Raw genomic sequence first — 18,593 nt, 5'->3', positions numbered from 1 at the left:
AGAACGTGCACCGTTATAACACAGAACGTTCACCGTTATGACGCAGAACGTTCACCGTTATAACGCAGAACGTTCACCGTTATAACGCAGAACGTGCACCGTTATAACGCAGAACGTTCACCGTTATAACGCAGAACGTTCACCGTTATAACACAGAACGTGCACCGTTATAACGCAGAACGTGCACCATCATAACGCAGAACGTTCACCGTTATAACACAGAACGTTCACCGTTATAACACAGAACGTTCACCGCTATAACACAGAACGTTCACCGTTATAACACAGAACGTGCACCGTTATAACGCAGAACGTGCACCATCATAACGCAGAACGTTCACCGTTATAACACAGAACGTTCACCGTTATAACACAGAACGTGCACCGTTATAACACAGAACGTTCACCGCTATAACACAGAACGTTCACCGTTATAACGCAGAACGTTCACTATTATAACACAGAACGTTCACCGTTATAACGCAGAACGTTCACCGTTATAACACAGAACGTGCATCGTTATAACGCAGAACGTGCACCGTTATAACACATAACGTGCACCGTCATAACACAGAACTTTCACCGTTATAACGCAGAACGTTCACCATTATAACGCAGAACGTTCACCATTATAAAACAGAACGTGCATCGTTATAACACAGAACGTTCACCGTTATAACGCAGAACGTTCACCGCTATAACGCGGGTTCTGAGCGGTAGACGACAAACTACTTTGAGCTGCACGGCTGAGCGGTACAGCGATACAGTACGAGGAATGATACAGTAACACAGTGGCGGGATACCATCTCACTGGTGTGTGTGTGTGTGCTACATCACATCTCGTCAAACTTCATCAGGACATTATTTATGGGCGGGAAATTCCTTTCGCGAAACGCGTTTTTCGCTCAACACGGAACCTTTCAAGAATGCATCTACTACTACTACTACTACCGCGTTAAACGAGGACTTGCTATACTGCAGAGTATCCCAGAGTCCAGGGAACATAAATGTAAAAGTGTTGCATGAGAGCAGTTGATTTGAGCTAGGCTTGGCGCAAGTTCATTTAGTGCCTTGTAGGTTAATAGCAGAATGTTAAAATTTGAACAAAGAATGGCGTGGGGGAGGGCGGGGGAGGGGTCGATGGTGTGTTGGAGGAGTTGCTCGGAATAAGGAACAGCTGTCACTGGCCTGGAAAAAGACAATGATCAATCCGCCAAATAAGCGTGATTCAGAGATGTGGGAACACGACGGACACGTGGGGAAGGTAGCCAGAACTGGCGCCAACATTTGGCCATTTCTGAGAAGTTTGACCGACCGCACGTGTCAGCGAACGAACGAATGTGCGTCGCATTGTGGCGCAGGACGCATGCACTGTCACGTTCACGGTGCCCACCAACGCCTCGGGCCTCTGGGCCCTGGCGCTGATGATCGAGGACTTCCCACGCAGCAGCATCACCATGGACTCCGCCTCGTACTCCCCCAGCAGCCCGCTCTCCAGCATCCCGCTGCAAGTCCTCTTCGAGAGTGAGTGGGTTGCACACCCGTCAGGCGCATCGTCACGTCACGAAGGGGCCGTCCATAAATGACGTCACGCGATTTTTCGACGATTTTTGACCACGCCCCCCCCCTCGTCACACGGCGTCACAAGAATTCAGACCCCACCCCCCCCCCCCCTCAAATATGACGTCACAACGCTCTGTGCCCCCCCCCCCCCAAAAAAAAACAACATATTTCCATTTTGAAAATAAAACATGCTTCAAATCGCTTTAAACTATTGTCATTGTAGTGCGTGTTTAATGTGGCGCTGCACTCTGATGTTGTAGGATAAAACATTTATTAAAAAGTCTATTGAATTAAGTAGAACGTGTTGTCTATATTTATTTAAAGTTGCGCATTTTGATGTGACGTCACATTTCTCAAATTCCCCCCCCCCTCCCCTCGTCACACATCGTCACAAATGTCTGACCCCCACCCCAGGTGTGTGACGTCATTTATGGACGGCCCATAAGTGATGTGCTCCATAATTTTCAGATTAGTCAAAAAATATATATTATATATAATAAGTCTGAAATCGGGGCTAGATGTGAAATTTAGAATGATCCGATATTTTGTGGTTTATGATACAAGGTATGACATCACATTTCACGTAAAAAAACGTTTCCACCAATTGTGGCATCGGGTAATGTCACTACTTTTAGCAGAAAAAAAAACATCTCATGTTTCTTATTGTTCGGCTTTCATATGACACTGATATGTGATGTAAGGCAGTTAAAAATGCTGAGCCGTTTAAGTGCCCTGTACATAAAAAAGATTATTGGGTGTTTTGAAAACGCGTTATGATGCTAAGTTGATGCGTGCCATGTGCAGTCTTCTTTTCAGTTGTGCTCCTTGATTTGGTTGGTGCTTCAGCACTTGTTTTATACTTGTGTAAACAATAGTTGGTGATTCCTGTACTTCTGCCCAAGCTGACGGCAAGCTCTGAAGATGGGGATGTACTTCTCCAATGAATGTGACTGAATGAGTGAGGCTTTGCCCTCCACTTTTCACGACAAAAAGATACAAATCGTATCACCGGGGCTCGTCTTCATTTTTACCAAACCAATCTAAATTCCAGCAAAAGCAAGCAAAATGAATTGCAAAAGAGTTAATGCGTTTCTCATCATCATTACAATTCTCCGTCTATACTCTTTGGTTCTTTCGGTAAAAGTCACGAAGGTAGAAAAAATAATAGATCACGACGCTTCGTTCGCAACACAAGCCACCGTCTTCAGGTGAAGGCGGTGACTTTCCCGAAAGAACCAAAGAGTATGGATTCCTGAAGTCGCGAAAGCTTCAAATCAATCCTCTGTCTTGTGCCAATATGCTCAAGTGGTGCCACATCTTTCTGGCACCAATTTGTTTATATGGTCGCCAAGCCAACGCACTTTTACTTTTCTTGGTGTTGTCCATCCCACAACATGTGGTGTCCGAACAATGTCAGTTTCCTTCTCATCACCGTCAACATCGTCTGGTCTTCTTCTATGTGCTATCTTTGTCTTGCTTCTACGTTCGTCACTCTTTGGGTACAGTTTAGACACCATATCCTCCTGTAGCAATTCATTTCGAGTGCAAAAATATTGTCTGTCAGTCATTTTTTAAATGTCCAAGTCTCGCAGGCATACAAAGCTGCACTGGACACGCATGTTCTTAAGATGTTCAGTTTGGTATTCTAGCTGATTTGATTGCTTCTCCAGATGTTATTGAATCCTGCCATGACTCATTTTGCCTTTGCGATCCTCGCTCTGATGTCTTTCGTGCAGTCATCATCTTATGTTTGTAGACTTCCAAAGTATGCAGATTCCTTTAAATTCACAATCTTGCTGCTTTCTATTATAACTTTTTCTCTCAATGTCCTCCCTTCTGATTACCATTGCCCACATTAATCCTCAGCCCTGACTTATTCAGCGGACAAACACTTTCCTGCAGTACTATGAAGCTTTCTTCCATCAGATCTACATCGTCCACAAATCTCAGGTTGTTTATTATTTATCCTCGCACAAATATATCCCTGTGCCTTTGTCCTGAACGGCATCCATCACTCTTTCTAAGCATGTGACGAAGTTGTTTGGTGATAGTGGATCTCCCCATCTCATTTCTATTGTTGTTGGGAATCATTCTCCTGTTTCCTGTCCAAACGTGTACTGCTGACTTTGACCTTTCACCTATATATCCTGCAGAATCTGCGTCAGTCGTTTTCCCTACTCCGTGTGATCCTAATGTTTCCCACGTGATGTTGTTGTTTCGGAATTTGGATGCATTTGCTTCCTGATGGCGTCATAGCTGCTGCTCGATTGGGGACGCAGACCTTGTTGATCTGGGTGACGTCCGAGCTGGTGTCCTTTAATATTAGTGTACATTTCTAAAAGCTCGTAAAAGCTCGTAAGATTTTCCGGTGTCAGAGGTCGTTTTGCGTGATGTCCTAATGTTTTGCTCCTCCACGTGCTGGAAGCTTCTTCAGCACGTGGAGAAGAAAAACCATCGGGCATCACGGGCAACCATAAAAACCAGGCCAGGGAGCCGCAAAGCACTGGAGCACCATGAAAACCTTCGCACGTCTGTGGTTTGTGGTCGTGTTGTTTTTCTCTGGCAGTCGAGACTGGAAGTTCTTGCTCGGGTCCATTCTTCACGGGAGTGACGCCCCTGAACGGAAAAACGTTCCAAGCTACGCAGGGCGTCCTATTTGAGCTGGAGGTCGACATTTCCCTGCCCAGCGACGCGGCGGCAGGGTGAGTGGGGCTTCAGTCACCGAGTCAGTCCCATATCGGTGACGTGGAAGATCAGTCCCAAAGCCTCTTGCATCCTGCACGTTTCACAATTGTTTGTTTGGAACATTCAGGAGCCAAGTTTCGGGACAAAACCTCTACTAGCCGTCTAGACCAGGGACCCGTTGTCAGGCCTGACCCTTGCAATGTCCTGTGACGGCAAGCAAGGGGCCATCCTCCGTTGGAGTTTTTGCACGTGACACATTAACAAAACAGAACTATTTTTTTTTATTTTACCAGGTAAAGCCCACTGAGCTGTGTAGCTCTTTTTCCAGAAGCGACCTGGCCATCACAAATGATAGCTCGACGAAGTGGCTTATCATGTGGAAATTTATAGCAGCCAAATATTTTAATAGCACGTTGATTCTAAATGTGGAAGGACAAACTGGAGGACCCGGAGAAAAATCGACGCGACCACAGGGAGAAAACACGCAAACTCCAAATATACAGGCATCGGGGTCGGGATCGAACCCACGACCTCCTGTATACCAAGTGGGGTAGTTAACATCTCAAAATCGACATGGTCAGGGAGTGATCAGCTGGGCATCCGTCGTGGGCTTCGCTCCCAGAGAAGGGCAGGTGTAGAATAGATTAAAAAAAGTATGTAATAGGCAGATAAATAATAATATATCACGACGTTTCGATCGACACACAAGCAACCGTCTTCAGGTGAGAGAGAGAGAGAGACAGGCTGCTGAAACAAGTCCTTATATATAAAGGTGAGCTACTCAATAAGGTGAGCCTTCTTGTCTCGCAGTCTGTTAAAAGATTTAACAGTTGTGTGAAAACCCTCCCCGTAGAGACGGTTCAATCTTGATTTGAAGCTTTCGTGACTGTAGGAATCCATACCCTCCTCTTCTTACAGGGGGAGGGTTTTCACACAACTGTTAGATATTTTAACAGACTACGAGACAAGAAGGCTCACCTTATCGAGTAGCTCACCTTTATATATAAGGACTTGTTTCAGCAGCCTCTCTCTCTCACCTGAAGACGGTTGCTTGCATGGCAATCGAAACGTCGTGATCTATTATGATTTTTCTTCTACCTACGTGACTTTACCGAAAGAACCAAAGAGTATGGATTCCTGCAGTCACGAAAGCTTCAAATCAAGATTATATAATAGGCAAACATTTACATATGCAAAATAAGAAAAATATTGAAAGGTTAAACGGATTTTTAAACTGTAAAAAACTTTCCACAAAAAAGGGAACATTTTAAATCACAGCTAAAACAATGAAATATAAGGACTCTTCTACTTACGAACATTCGACTTACGAACTTTCAGAGATACGAACAAACCTGTCCGTATGTACAATTCCCTATTTGGACCGAGAGTCGTAAGTTGAACCGCCACGCAATAGATGGCGGTGGTGGCATCTACATGAAGAACCAGTCGCATCTACATCCACAGGAGATTATACAACTTTTAATTCCATTCCCAGTGTTTAGTGTACATGCCGTAGAACATGTTTGGAATCGACAGAAGCAAAGTTGAACTTTTGAACAAATCGACTTACGAACAATCCTCTGGAACCTAACTCGTTCGTAAGTAGGGGAGTCTCTGTACGAACACGATAAATTAACTGTAATAAAAAAATAAGAAGCAAAATTCAAGGTAAGAGATTTAGCATTTTAGCCATAAAACTACGCGCACCGAGAGGCATGCCAGCATCCTCTCCCACGTGTGATGAGCCAGAAACATCGTTCCAGAAAACATCAGCCGTGAAAGAAACCCCCTTGACCTCATGACCTGGACCTGCTGCTGCTGCTGTGTGTCTCTGCACAGCATGACGATCGTGCGCCTGGGAACCATCGCGCCCGTCGGGGTGCAGAAGGGTGCCGTCAAGGCTGATGCCGGAGACCCGAAGCTCTTCCACACGGCGCTGAGCTGGACCCCTGGCCGGGCGGACGTGCAGAGCCACCAGATCTGCTTCTACGCGTCCGACAGCAACGCGTGAGTAGCCGCTGCATGCCAATAGCGAGTCCGGTAGCATAACTGGCACTGTTTGAAAGGAGCAATGAGATGAGCGTGAATTACATTGCAAGTGCATCGACCAATGGTGTGCACTTGTCTGCATCACAAGTGGGACGTTGCAGGTCACGTGGCAATCTGCGACACAAAAAGAGGGCCAAGTGCGCCGATCTCGCGGCCACAAGTTGATGACTTGCTCGCAAATATCTTTGGGTTGGAGGACAAAATAAGCACACCCCTGCTTGCAGGCTCATGTCCCATTGATCAGAGAGGCGCTGTGTACACCTCACGCCGGAAAGGGTCAGCTACCACTTGGGGGGACCTCTTGGGTTACATTGCAGCCGGTCGTTAGTATGGTCGAGATGAGATTCGATGCAAATCGCAACAGGTCTGTGTTTAGTATAAGATTGGAGCTGTTTGCTGTTCGGGTTACGATTCCTTCAACTTGTGGGGCTCCCCATTGGTCCGTGTACAGCAAGTCCTCGTTTAGCGTGCTGGATGTGTTCCTAAAGAGTTGTGCTGCGTTAAAACGAAAAACCCGTTCGGCGAAAGCTGTACTACTGCGCGGACGCCGTGAGACGGAAGGACAAATAATTGAGTGTACGTCGCCGCTCAAGAAAGTAGTTCGTGATCGACAACTCATAAACCGCGTTATAACGGCGTGCGCGTTCCGCGTTGCAACGCGTTAGCTTACCCGCACGCGTTAACTCACCAAATGTGTGCCGTGTGTGAGCAGCCAGGAGACGGAGCTGCGCTGCGTCAATGTCGTCGTTGAAGGTGACCCAATCGCATCGCTCAACGCCCACGTGCACATTGATCCTCATCACAACTGGGACCCTGAAATTTGTTTAATCAATTGATTGATCCACCAATGATCGATCGATTCCTTTACTCCACCAAGTGTGTGTTGTTGTTGTTGTCGTTTTTGTAACTCGCTGACCCGCTTTCTTCTGGACATCTGTGAAGAGCTTCATAGCTCAACGGATTCCCGCAGGATAAAATATAGATTCCGATTCTGAACTCGACGGTAACGTAGAAAATAGCGGAAAGAGCTGCCACCTCTGTCCCTTTCAGATTGTTTAACTATCCGATTGGTGGAGCCATTGCCAGCATAGAAATAGGGGGGTTTGGGAACAAGTCTCACTTCTGTTCTCACGTGTACCGCTGGATGGGGGGTAATGGACGGGGCTTCAATGACTTAATTGGAGTCACGCTTGGTATTGTTATTGTTGTTGTTTAGGGGGTTTCCTGCCCTCAGGTGACTACGTGTGTCAACGATGCGCTGCCAAAAAAAGTAGTCGTCCAGGTCTCTCGAACCCTGAACTATTGCAGAAGTCGGATTATTGTTGTTGTCGCTGTTGTTGTATTGGCTCCTAAGACGTGGTGGCTTAAAAACGATCACCACTCGTGGATGACTCTCTCTGTAGATGTATCCGATAGTACGGTGAGAGGACACTGCCACGTGTAAGAAAGACTGATGTTACCTTACCCCTCCCCCAACAATAGAAGACTGGCATGTGGTAGTTGGGCATTTGCGATAGCGTAAATATAAATGTGTCGTTAAATCCGCCACCACCACTCGACACAGCCAATCACCTTCTCACCCACCCACTCACCTACTTAGTGGTCCATCGGCGTGGAAGTCACCCACCCACTAGCTCACCTACTCACCCACCTACTCACCTACTCATCCACCCACTCACCTATTCATCCACCCACTCACCCATCCACTCACCTACTCAGCAGTCCATGGGCCCAGAACTCACAACCGCTGCATCGTGTTTGAGACTCTTCACAGACATTTAACCAGTCCAGTTGACAATGCAGGAGAGAACAGTTTAATAATGCTTACAGTATATCAAAGCCCCGTCCGATACTGTGCATTAAGTTATAGGAGTTGCGCGTGAATAAATTTGCTTACTTGCCCAGGGCTGATAAAGTGTAAATGAAAAGTTCACTGCCTCAGGAGACATGTCCGAGTGTGTCGTGTGTCTTCTTTCGTCTCCACTCTAGGCACCGGCGGACCCATCGCATTCTCCTACGACAGCATCACCACCAACGACTGCCCCATCGAGTGGACGATCACCTTCAGTGACGAGGTGAGGAAAGGTCCGACGACGTTGCTGAACGTTAAATCGTTTCTCCCGGACACTGATCGAGGCTACAACTGCACAGGTTTTCGCGGTTGTGCCACACGGTTCTCTGATTTCTCAGGTTGTACCACGTGTTTTTCCGACGTTTCGAGCCATGTGCCGAGAGCTTCTTTAGTTTCTGTTCAGTTCCTGAAGAAGCTCCCAGCACACGGAGCGAGATATCAGATAACAGGGGACCGTTTCTAATTCATGGGTCTCTGTGTATGTCTTTGGGGTTTTGTGTGATGAGTCTATGGATCTCTGTGTGATGAGTCTATGGGTGTCTAATTTTCCGACCAGTGCTGCCTTCTCATTATACTTCATAGAGACAGCTGACACTTGCAGTCCCCTTGTCTCGACTGCGGCAGGGCATTAGAATGGTTGAAATGTAATTGTCCTTGATATCGGGTCAGTTCTGCAACCAAATTACTTTCGAAATCACACAAATTAATCGAACAAAATTCAAATCTGAATGTGTAAAGCAACATTCACACAAGGCGTCACAGCCGCTTTACTTAATATAACCCAACTCTGCTTCATCACCAACAGCTGCTTTGTCTACATCTGGGCGAGTCGTTGCGGAACAAGGAAAATGGACCAGCGTATAATTCAGGATCGTAACAAGCAATCACTGTTGGCCAATGTGCAGCACGTGATGATTAACCACGTCGCTACAAATCGCAGTGCAGATCGATGTTTACAATTCGAGTCCGTCTCTACAGCTGCTTGTCAACGTTTGCACAGACGTCCACACATAAGTGATTCAGTTTCATGCACGCAACCAGGCTGTGGCAACCAATCTCTCAGCTAGGTGTGGACCTGACTAAGGCACTTCGAGTTAAACTATTTATATTTTCTCAGGTTAGGCTCACTGAGCTATTTTGCTCTTTTTTAAATAGTTTCCTTGCCGCAAATGATATCCCAACGAAGTGGCTTATTACGTGGTAATGTATGGCAGCCAAATACTCTAAACGTGTGATGTTGGTTAGAAAAGTTAAGGGAAAAACCAGAGGACCCGGAGGAAAATCCACGCGACCACGGGGGAGAAACACGCAAACTCCAAATATACAGCAGGCGTCGGGGTCGGGATCGAACCTATGACCTCCTGCGTACCAGGCGAGGTAGTTAAGCGAGCGCCCTACATACACGCCTTGCTCACTCTGCCGCGCTCCCTACTCCACCCCCCCCCCCCCGCAGATCGCCCTGCCCACCGTGTCGAGGTACTTCCGCTTCTGGGAGCTGCGCAGCGGCCGTGAGGTGTACCGCGTGGACGGCACCACGGTCACGCTGCTGCCCAACGGCACGGCGGTCCGCTTCACCACGCCGCCGTCCGTGTTCGGCGGCGGCGTCCCGCTCTACGTCACCGTGGACGAGGGCGCCGCCATGATGGTCGTCAACGGCTCCGTCGTCACCAGGAGCAACGCGCGCAGCCGCAAAGACTGGGTGTTCACGGTGCGCAAGAAGGTCTACGGTGAGCAGCGCCAATCGCTCGAGTGGCGGCGCGGCACAGGGCGTGGTGGTGAATCGGTCGATCGATCGTTGATCGATGACACTTTATTGACTACAGCGCCGTTTGCAATAAAATTGCCGCGGATCACTTCACAAGTAAACGTGACGTCACAATGATTGACTGGACCAAGTTTCAGTCCCCTCCCATGGCTATCTCCCCCGTTCTTTTTCCGATCAGAGCCACTGTTGTTGAAATAAGTTTGGAATTGATGGCAGGTGGGTTATAAACGTTCAGAAACGTTTTGTTGTATTCCGTGCACTTTACCCACGAGAATATATTTATGCTGGTTTCCAGCCTCCTGAAATACAATAAAAAATGTTCAAACACCAAATAATTACCTTTTACAAGGCATCAAGTCTGCATTAACCACACACACTTGTGGAAAAACATGCAAACAAACATGCTATTTTGTGTTTGAACATCTTAACAGCTGTTTTATTGCCATAAAGGGTAAGGGCCTATTCTTATTTTTCATCATTCTTGATATTTGCAAAGAGGTCACCATAGATACAAAAACAAATATTGACCGGGATAGTCATAACCCTGCTACCCGAAGTATATACGGCATTGTATACCTGCCCCAACCCTGGTTGAGAAAGTGGCTGTCTCTTGAAAAAAACGCCATTTAAGATGGGTGGACTGTTTCTTTATGTGGGTGATTCAGGCCATTGACATTTAAAGAGATGATCCTTGCGGGGGGAGGAGGGGTGTCGCAGATATTGAAAGTGAGGGGGCGACTCGGGTCCATTGCATCAGGAATTACTGCCGGGAACACAGCCGGGCCAAAGGGAAGTATCCAAGCTGTCCCGATTGGGACACAACAGCTGTGACGCACTAGAGAAAAATGTGGAAAGAAAACCCCACTTCACAAAACTTAGGAGGGGAACATACAAATAGATGCCACTGGGCTCAAAGCCGAGCCCAAACGTAGTCAACCATGGACTCCCGATGACACCAACGTGCAGCGCTCAAGGCCGGACCCTATTACCAAACGCGACCCGTAACAAGAGAAAGTTTAGTTTACCATTCAACACAACAAAATAACCACCTGCAACCAGATTTTAACAGTCAGGAGAGAGAATGGGAGACGGCCTAGAGAGAGAGAAGAGGGAGAAGCCGAAGGGGGAAGAAGCCGTAGCGCCAGACCCGACCGAGAATGTGAGCGGGGGAGCGGGAGAGGCTGGAGGACCGCATGGCCGCCTCCCGTTACACGCCACCATCCGAAGACTTCACAACGCTGCCCGGGCACCGATGTCGTAGCTCCGGGTTGTCCCACGCAGCCGAAGGCCAAAAGGTCCCCGTCTTAAGCATTCCAACTCAGGATCGGCCTCCAATCCCATTCACACCTTGCAGAATCTGCTGCACTTCTTTAATCCCCGTTGCTTCATCCACCATCAGAAAATTCATCCTTCTTTCCGCAACATGGATTCGTAGCTTTGCCGGGTAAAGCAGCTGGGAGCGTATCCCGGCTCTCCCCACCAAGTCCCTGTGCAAGGGCAGGGGAAGATTCCTCTTCTTGGCATCTGCCGGGGTGATAAAAACACGGTTGGCCCTCCAGAAGGATGCCCATGCCTTTTGCCGTCCAAGCTGCCTTCAAAGCTTCAGAGGTGCCTTGGCAGATCGCAAACAGGATCAGCAGGGGACGAGGCCTCACGTTATTCGACTCCATCAGGTCCCTCCCAACCGGTATTCCTGTACTATCCCCTCCGACTTCACAGGCTGTGCGCCAGGAGATTCCAAACTTCTTCGAGCTTCGGGCAGGTGCTGCTGAATGGAGGCGAGAGCACCTTGACTCCCTCGGGGAGGCCGTGGGCTTTAAGTTGGCACCCACGCCACTTAGCATCCAGCCTTGTTGTTAAGCATCCTCAAGCTTCCATCAGCGTGGCTTCGTGGGTCCTGCCCATCTCACTCTGCTCCTCCAGTGTTTTTTTTTTATCACGGCGGCCTCCTGCCTCTCCATCCTCTCCCAGACTTCACTTATCTTCTCGTTGAGAACCTAGAGAAGGGCTGTATTCCCCTCCGTCTTTTCCAGGAGGGCTTGTAGAAACTCCCTGCGTTCCTCCACACCGGAGTCTCTGATCTCGCCTTGATCGGGGAGGCCAGTGGGGACGAAGCTTTGGATTATTTCCCCTGGGGACCTGTCCGCCATGAAGCACGAGGATAGGGGGAGAAGTCCCCCTAACATAGTCACAGGATCAGGCTCGAGCTGCCCACAAAAGGCCCTAGGCCTCGATGGTCTGTGAATTGCCCTGGGAGGCTAAATAAAGGAAGGAAATCTACAAATCTAGGGCCCCTTCCGGGCACATGAAGCTAGGAAAAAAATATAGAAAACTATGAAACAAAGAAACAGGTGGTTTAGTGGACAAGACGGGTCGCTTTCTAAAGTAGGGGTTGTAGTGGCCCGTTCAGCGCTGCCCACTGAGCCATGAAGTCAACGGATATCCAGAATCAGAATCTTTATTTAGACTGCAGGAATCATATGAGCTACGAAGCTCATTTTCACAGATGTCCAGTAAACTCGCAGTCAAGAGGTCGCCAGTTCACTTCGATCTCCTGGCATGGCAGTTGAAAACCCCCCCACAATGTAATGTATGTTGAACCTTCTTTCACACCGTACGTAGCCAACCATTCTAATTGGAGGTGCTCATATACAGTAAGCGGGTAAACCATAGTTAAAGGGTCTCTGCTCCCGACGAAGGATAGATTTTCCTGTGTTTGGCCCCTGTCCGAAACGTGCGGAACAACTTTTACCACCTTTTCTCACCTCTGGCTGGCCTTTCCCACTGCAAAGGCGTCTTGCAGTGCAGTTTTCATCCAACCACAGTTAGTCACTCAGCAGACCATGTGTGGCGAGGGTACAGTGTGGATAATTTTCACCTCCTCCAAGACGTCTGGCCAGCATTGAGGAGTAGACCAAAGTACTCTCGGGATGGGCTCCCCCATAGTGGAAGTCCCCTTTCTGCCAGTGGCGGTTTGGGCAAAAAAAATATCGGGGCTGTGCCTCCTTTACCTTTTCAACATCGCACGCTCTCTCTCTCTCTCGGGTTTCGCTCCCCACCCTCCCCCCCCACAGCCGAGTGCTATGCTGTCGGCGACCCCCACTACAGCTCGTTTGACGGGCGCCTCTTCGACTACATGGGCACCCACACCTTCGTGTTGGCGTCCAACTGCCTGGGCTGGCAGCAGCAGCCGACAGCTTGGCGAGTGCTCGCCAGGAACGAGCACCGGGGCCGCGCGGACGTGGCGTGGACGCGCGAGGTGCACACCGAGGTCTACGGCCACACCGTCTCCTTCCTGAAGAGCGGCGCCGTCCGGGTGAGTGTGCGAGAATGCGACAGCGTGAGAGGGAATTGAGATCACGGTGCGTCTGTGAGATATGCAGACGCGCATCCGCCCAGATCATAGCAGATGCACGAATGGAAAATTAAAAAAAAACTGTCCAGTAGTGTGCGGCTGTGGTCATTCAGAACAGACCGTGCAACGTATAATGAAGACGTAAAGACCGATACACAAATACGACGGAGACATCACAGTGATACACTCCACTACTAACTCGGTTATCTGGCTTGGCGACCTGAATGTTAAATTGTTGTTGTTGCTCTGCATCTACAGCAGCCATACGATGAAAGGAAAAAATCTGTTCTGTCTGTACGGGGAGTGGTAGCGTAGCGCTGCAATACAAACCTAGCAGAGACCCGAGTTCGATTCCCACTCACAGTGATTATCTGAACTGGTCCTGGGCTTCCCCTAGGTCGACTCAGCCTCAAATGAGTATCTGGTGTGATATGTAAACATCGCCACTTGGGAGACAAAGGCAGCCAAGCAGGCGTGGTCCTGGCCACCCACCTCCTCGTGTGCCGCTCTAGCCTTCGTCAGTGCTGCTACATGCCCCGACAGTCTGTTCAGGCTATAAAGGAGATCTTTATCTTTGCGCATCGCAGCTCGACGGGCAAGCCATCAACCTGCCGTACTACGAGCCCAGGGAGAGGTTCCGCATCACCAGCTCTGGGGGCTACGCGCGTCTCACCACCGACGCCTTCTTCAGTGTCGAATACGATGGTGAGGAGGTTCGGACCGCGTTTGTCTACTCCAGGGATTTTTAACCTGGTATGACTTGGCGTGGAGTTTTTGTTATTCCCACGGATTTTGACTAATTAAACCGCGTGACATACGGCTGGCAAAACGAAAAACACATCGGCAAGTGACTTTTCGACGGTTTCTACTTTGAGTGAGCAAACCGGGATCCGATTTATGACGATGCAATTCATGACCCACGGTGGGGTTCCGGCAATGCGTTGTGATGTTGTACGAGTGCGAACCCCCGGTACTCCCCTCCTGACGTCGCGAGGTTCCCGTTTATGTCGGCGCTGCCAGCGTACGGGAACTACTTTGTGGGGTAGAGGAGTCGCGCGTGGCGGGGCAAAGTGGCGCCATCCCAGCATCGCTTGCGTCCCAGCTCAGTCTTCATTCCATTGCGCCAGAGTTGTTCCACGTGGGAAACCAAAATTTCGACAACGTGAACCAAGTGTCGTGCTTTTGTGGTGCAATTATTCTGAACCGTGCATGAAAAATGGCCAGCAAGTGAAAAATGGTGGATCTGATAGGAAGTGTTATCTTCTTAAAATTTATATTCTTTGATGAGTATTTATATTTATTGCAATGTATTTGTATTTCTTTTATATTATGTTCCTGTATTTTTTCAACTCGTAATGGGTTTTTTTTTGTCTGGTAAAAAAAAATGCCCACTGGAACGTAACCTGCGACTTTACATGATTTCTTATGGGTAAAATAGGTTCACTTAACGTCGCTTCGCATAAAGTCACATTTTTCAGGAACGCGGCTAAAAGACATTAAGTGAGGACTCCCTGTGCTGGGCTAGCCCACCGGTGAGTTTAACAATTATCCGGCGCAGGGCAGTGTGGAACGAGTTCTTTTGTATTTGGTGTGGGGGAGTAAAAATGGTAAACATGGAAAGATGTAACGTGGTTGACTCCCAGAAATTCGGTAGCTTTAGATTCGCCTTTATATTATGGTGAAGTTTCTGATTTTAAGATTTATTTCCAAAATACAAAACCTAAGTCCAGCTATTATAATTTCGATGATCTGGAAAAAATGTTTTGGCTCGTATTGACCAGAAAAAACGACAATTTCCAAAATTTCCCCATGAAATATGATGTCACTTCACGTTGGACGGCGCCACTGTTTTTTGCGTAAATACATTTTTAATCAGTAATACAAATCTAAAGTTGCCCTTGAGAATCTTAAACCTGAAACGAATCCATAATTTTCCGTACAGATACGGCAGGGCTGTGATTGTAAGCTGTATGTCCCCCATGCCTCACCCCCCACCACAGGCCGGGACAGGGTGGTGGTGTCTCTGCTGAACCGCGACGTGTACCGGAACGGCACGTGTGGCGTGTGCGGGTTGTGGAACGGTGACCAGAGCGACGACTTCACGATGCCCGATCACTCCCAGGCTCCCAACGCGGCCACGTTCGGCAACAGCTGGGAGGTTCCCGAGAAGAAGAATACGGAGAGGTGCCATGTGGAGACTCACAAAGACAGCGGTCCCCTTAACAGGCTGGATAGCATGAACGGGCCACGTGGCCGTAACGGGCTGCATGGCCGTAAGGGGCTGCTTATCATTAACGGGCTGTTGGGGCAAGTGCTGTTAGCGAGTAGCACCTATGAAGGTCGGCATGGCACCCGAGGGAGTAAGTGGCCACTGCCATGGCCTGGCCGCCTTTGTCTCCCTCGTGGCGACGTTTGCACATCTAGGGGAGGTCCAGGAATGGTTCAAATACTCGTCACTGGTGTCATGGGACCTTTTTTGCCAGTATCAAATAATGAAAAATAAGAATAGTTTTTTTCTGGCAATAAAACCGTGTTAAGATGTTCAAACACCAAACAGATACCCTTTGCAAGGAATCAAGTCTGCAGTTATCACAATAACTTGTGGTGAACATGCAAACAAACCAGCGAAACGTCGTGCTAAAATTTTAAATGATGTTGATTCACTCTTCAACACACCGGTGGGCTAAAGTAGTGAACTATTTGTCTTTTGTAAACGTGACACATTTTTTACTGTTTGGCCGTGTCGGGTGGTGGAGGGTTACGACACATTTATAAATAACGCGATCTAACCCAAAAACCTTTATTATGAAAACATGTTCTCATATTATATGCATTGTCTTTGAAGCTGATTGGCCTGCATCAGAGACAGCCTAGGCATTTGAAGTGGGACAACTTCTTAAGTTCAGCCACCTCTGTGCTCCCAGCAGTTACGAATGGATGCAACTCAATGAGGCGATCGACGGGTTGCGGTGTAGTGGGACAAAGCGTGGGTGCTCTTTTGTCGTGGTGGCGAGACGTTGACTACCTCGCCTGGTATGCGGGAGGTCGTGGGTTTGCATGTTCTCCCCGAGGTCGTGTGGATTTTTCTCCGAGTCCTCCGGTTTTTCCCTCCACATGTAGAATCAACATCATGCGTTTGCAGTATTTGCCTGCTATAAATTGCCACGCCATGATTAGCCACTTTGTTGAGCTGTCATTTGAGATGGCCAGGTCGCGTCTGTATAAAAGCGATAGAGCTCAGTGGGCCTTACCTGGAAACATAAAAAATTGTTTAGTTTCTCCAAGACGTTCTGGTCAGTGTCGAGGAGTTTGCCTACATAATAAACCAGAGGGGGCTCTCAATCTTTGCTGTCTCTCTCTCTCTCTGTTCCTCCTTCCCCTTGTGCTCAATCCACACTGTCGGTCTTTCTCTTTTTTCGCTCCCTCCCTTCACTGGAACACTTCCCCCTCCACATTGGGCAGTCAGTCACTTTCACTCACTAGTTTCCGCTCCTCACTCAAAATTCACTCTTATTGTTCCCGAGCTCACCCCAGGAACCCCCCTTAATCTCCCCCTCATAACGACCACCACCGTTAGTTCCCTCTTTACATTCTCATTACATGGCTATCACTCATTCCGCATTCATTAAATCCATCATCATCATTTACTGTCATAAAATTTCTTTCACGGAATTCACACATCATGGATTCACTTCCACTGCTTATCTTTCATCTATTGTATTAGTCTCATCTCCACCATTACATTCACACACACAGGGATTATACTGTTCTTAATTCTCGGCAAAGAGCCATGGTTTAGGCGCTATATACATTCCTTTAAAATCTCCTCTGTCGTGGGGGACACTTCCACCACCAGTTGTGTAAATCAGCAAATGCAAGGCTTGCTCCTGTAGCCATTATATATACTGTCCAAGGACTACGCGACTTACGAATGAGGTAGGTTCCAGAGGTCTGTTTGTAAGTAGATTTGTTCGTAAGTCCAGCTTTACTCTTGTCGATTCCAAACATGTTGTACGGCATGCACACTAAACACGGGGAATAGCTTAAAAATGGTATAATCTCCTGTAGACCTAGATGCCACTGGTTCTTTACGTTCTGCAGACGTAGATGCCAGCACCGTCATCTATTGCGCGGCGGTTGAACTTACGACTCTAGGTCCGATCAGGCAACTGGAACACACAGACAGGCTTGTTCCTATACTCTTTGGTTCTATTCAGTAAAGTCACGTAGGTAAAAAAGTTAAAACAACAAAAATCACGACTTTTCGGCCACAACACAAGCGGCCTTCATCAGATGAAGGGACCAACCTGTCCAACGGACAGCGTTGGAGTGAAGAAAGCCAAGCGGTTGGTCGCCTCCCTTTAAGCTGTGAGGGGGCAAACAGCAAACGCCCTGACAAAGGGAATTAGCATGAAACGCACCACTGACAAAGCTTGGAATTAGCACAAGATGATAATATACCACCCTGGAAGTTTGGAATACGACTACTAGAATAAATATACTGTATCATTGAAATTTAGATTTGAAGCTTTCGTGCCTGCAAGGATCCATACTCATTGGTTCTATTAGGTAAAGTCACGTAGGTAAATAATAAAATAACAAAATCACGACCTTGGAAATTTGGAGTGCTACTATTTGAAATAAATATACTGTACCATTGAAATTAGTTTAATGTTTGGTTCGATTTAGAACATCTTTCCAATGGTTGCTTAATTTGAAACCATCTTCTCGGTTGAAATTGTGTTTGTGTTTGTAAATCTGAATTGCCTCGTGGACAAATCTCTGATGATAACCTGTCGGTTTGCAAAGGACCTTGGTATCGGAGAAAATTATATCGTGATCACCCACAGCGTTGAAACAATGATCAGCTACGGCAGAAGAATTCGTTCTGCCGTGTTTCAAATCTGATTTGTGCTCGCGAATTCGGTCAGAGACATGTCGTTTCGTCTCCCCGATATAGCAATCACCACAAGTGCAGCTGAATTTGTAAACCCCGGGGTACTGTAAATCAGGAATGACATTCTTCACGGATGGGATCAGGTCACGGATTTTGTGTACTGTATTGAACCGGACCAGGATCTTGTGTTTGTTTAGAATTTTGGAGATCTTTTTCGTAACGCCTGCTATATATGGTAGTGTGATGGTTTTGACCGGAGTATCAAGTGGTTGTTTCTGTATGGAGGGAGAAACAGCTTGGCGGATGGTATGGTCAGAGTATCCATTTCTCTTGAGGGCCAGATGTACGTGTTTTAATTCACTGGCCAGGTGGTGTTGGTCCGAAATGCAATGAGCCCTGTGGTATAACGTTTTGATGAGAGAATTCT

General features: G+C 47.8%; 1 protein-coding gene across 1 annotated transcript; it reads left to right on the top strand.

The window, feature by feature from the left end:
* Nucleotides 1–6,088: 6,088 nt before the first annotated feature.
* On the top strand, nucleotides 6,089–17,413 carry LOC142905812 (uncharacterized). The gene is made up of 7 exons (XM_076052951.1): nucleotides 6,089–6,255; nucleotides 7,010–7,050; nucleotides 8,287–8,372; nucleotides 9,603–9,876; nucleotides 12,989–13,230; nucleotides 13,857–13,974; nucleotides 15,270–17,413. The coding sequence occupies exons 1-7, from the start codon at nucleotides 6,089–6,091 to the stop codon at nucleotides 15,770–15,772; spliced, it is 1,431 nt and encodes a 476-aa protein (XP_075909066.1). The 3' UTR covers nucleotides 15,773–17,413.
* Nucleotides 17,414–18,593: the final 1,180 nt, after the last annotated feature.

This window comes from Petromyzon marinus, chromosome 59 (assembly GCF_048934315.1).
Source record: "Petromyzon marinus isolate PM22_M1 ecotype Great Lakes invasive population chromosome 59, UKy_Petmar_22M1.pri1.0, whole genome shotgun sequence".
In the NCBI taxonomy this organism is placed as follows: domain Eukaryota; kingdom Metazoa; phylum Chordata; class Hyperoartia; order Petromyzontiformes; family Petromyzontidae; genus Petromyzon; species Petromyzon marinus.
The sequence above is the reverse complement of the archived record's forward strand: the minus strand, read 5'-3'. Positions and strand labels throughout refer to the sequence as shown.

What these genes read in the sequence shown, in the direction of transcription:
- LOC142905812 (XM_076052951.1), top strand. Translation starts at nt 6,089, where the DNA reads ATGACGATCGTGCGCCTGGGAACCATCGCGCCCGTCGGGGTGCAGAAG. An exon ending in CGATCACCTTCAGTGACGAG is followed by an intron (nt 8,373 to 9,602) that starts GTGAGGAAAGGT and finishes CCCCCCCCGCAG; the next exon opens with ATCGCCCTGCCCACCGTGTC. An exon ending in CTTCAGTGTCGAATACGATG is followed by an intron (nt 13,975 to 15,269) that starts GTGAGGAGGTTC and finishes CCCCCACCACAG; the next exon opens with GCCGGGACAGGGTGGTGGTG.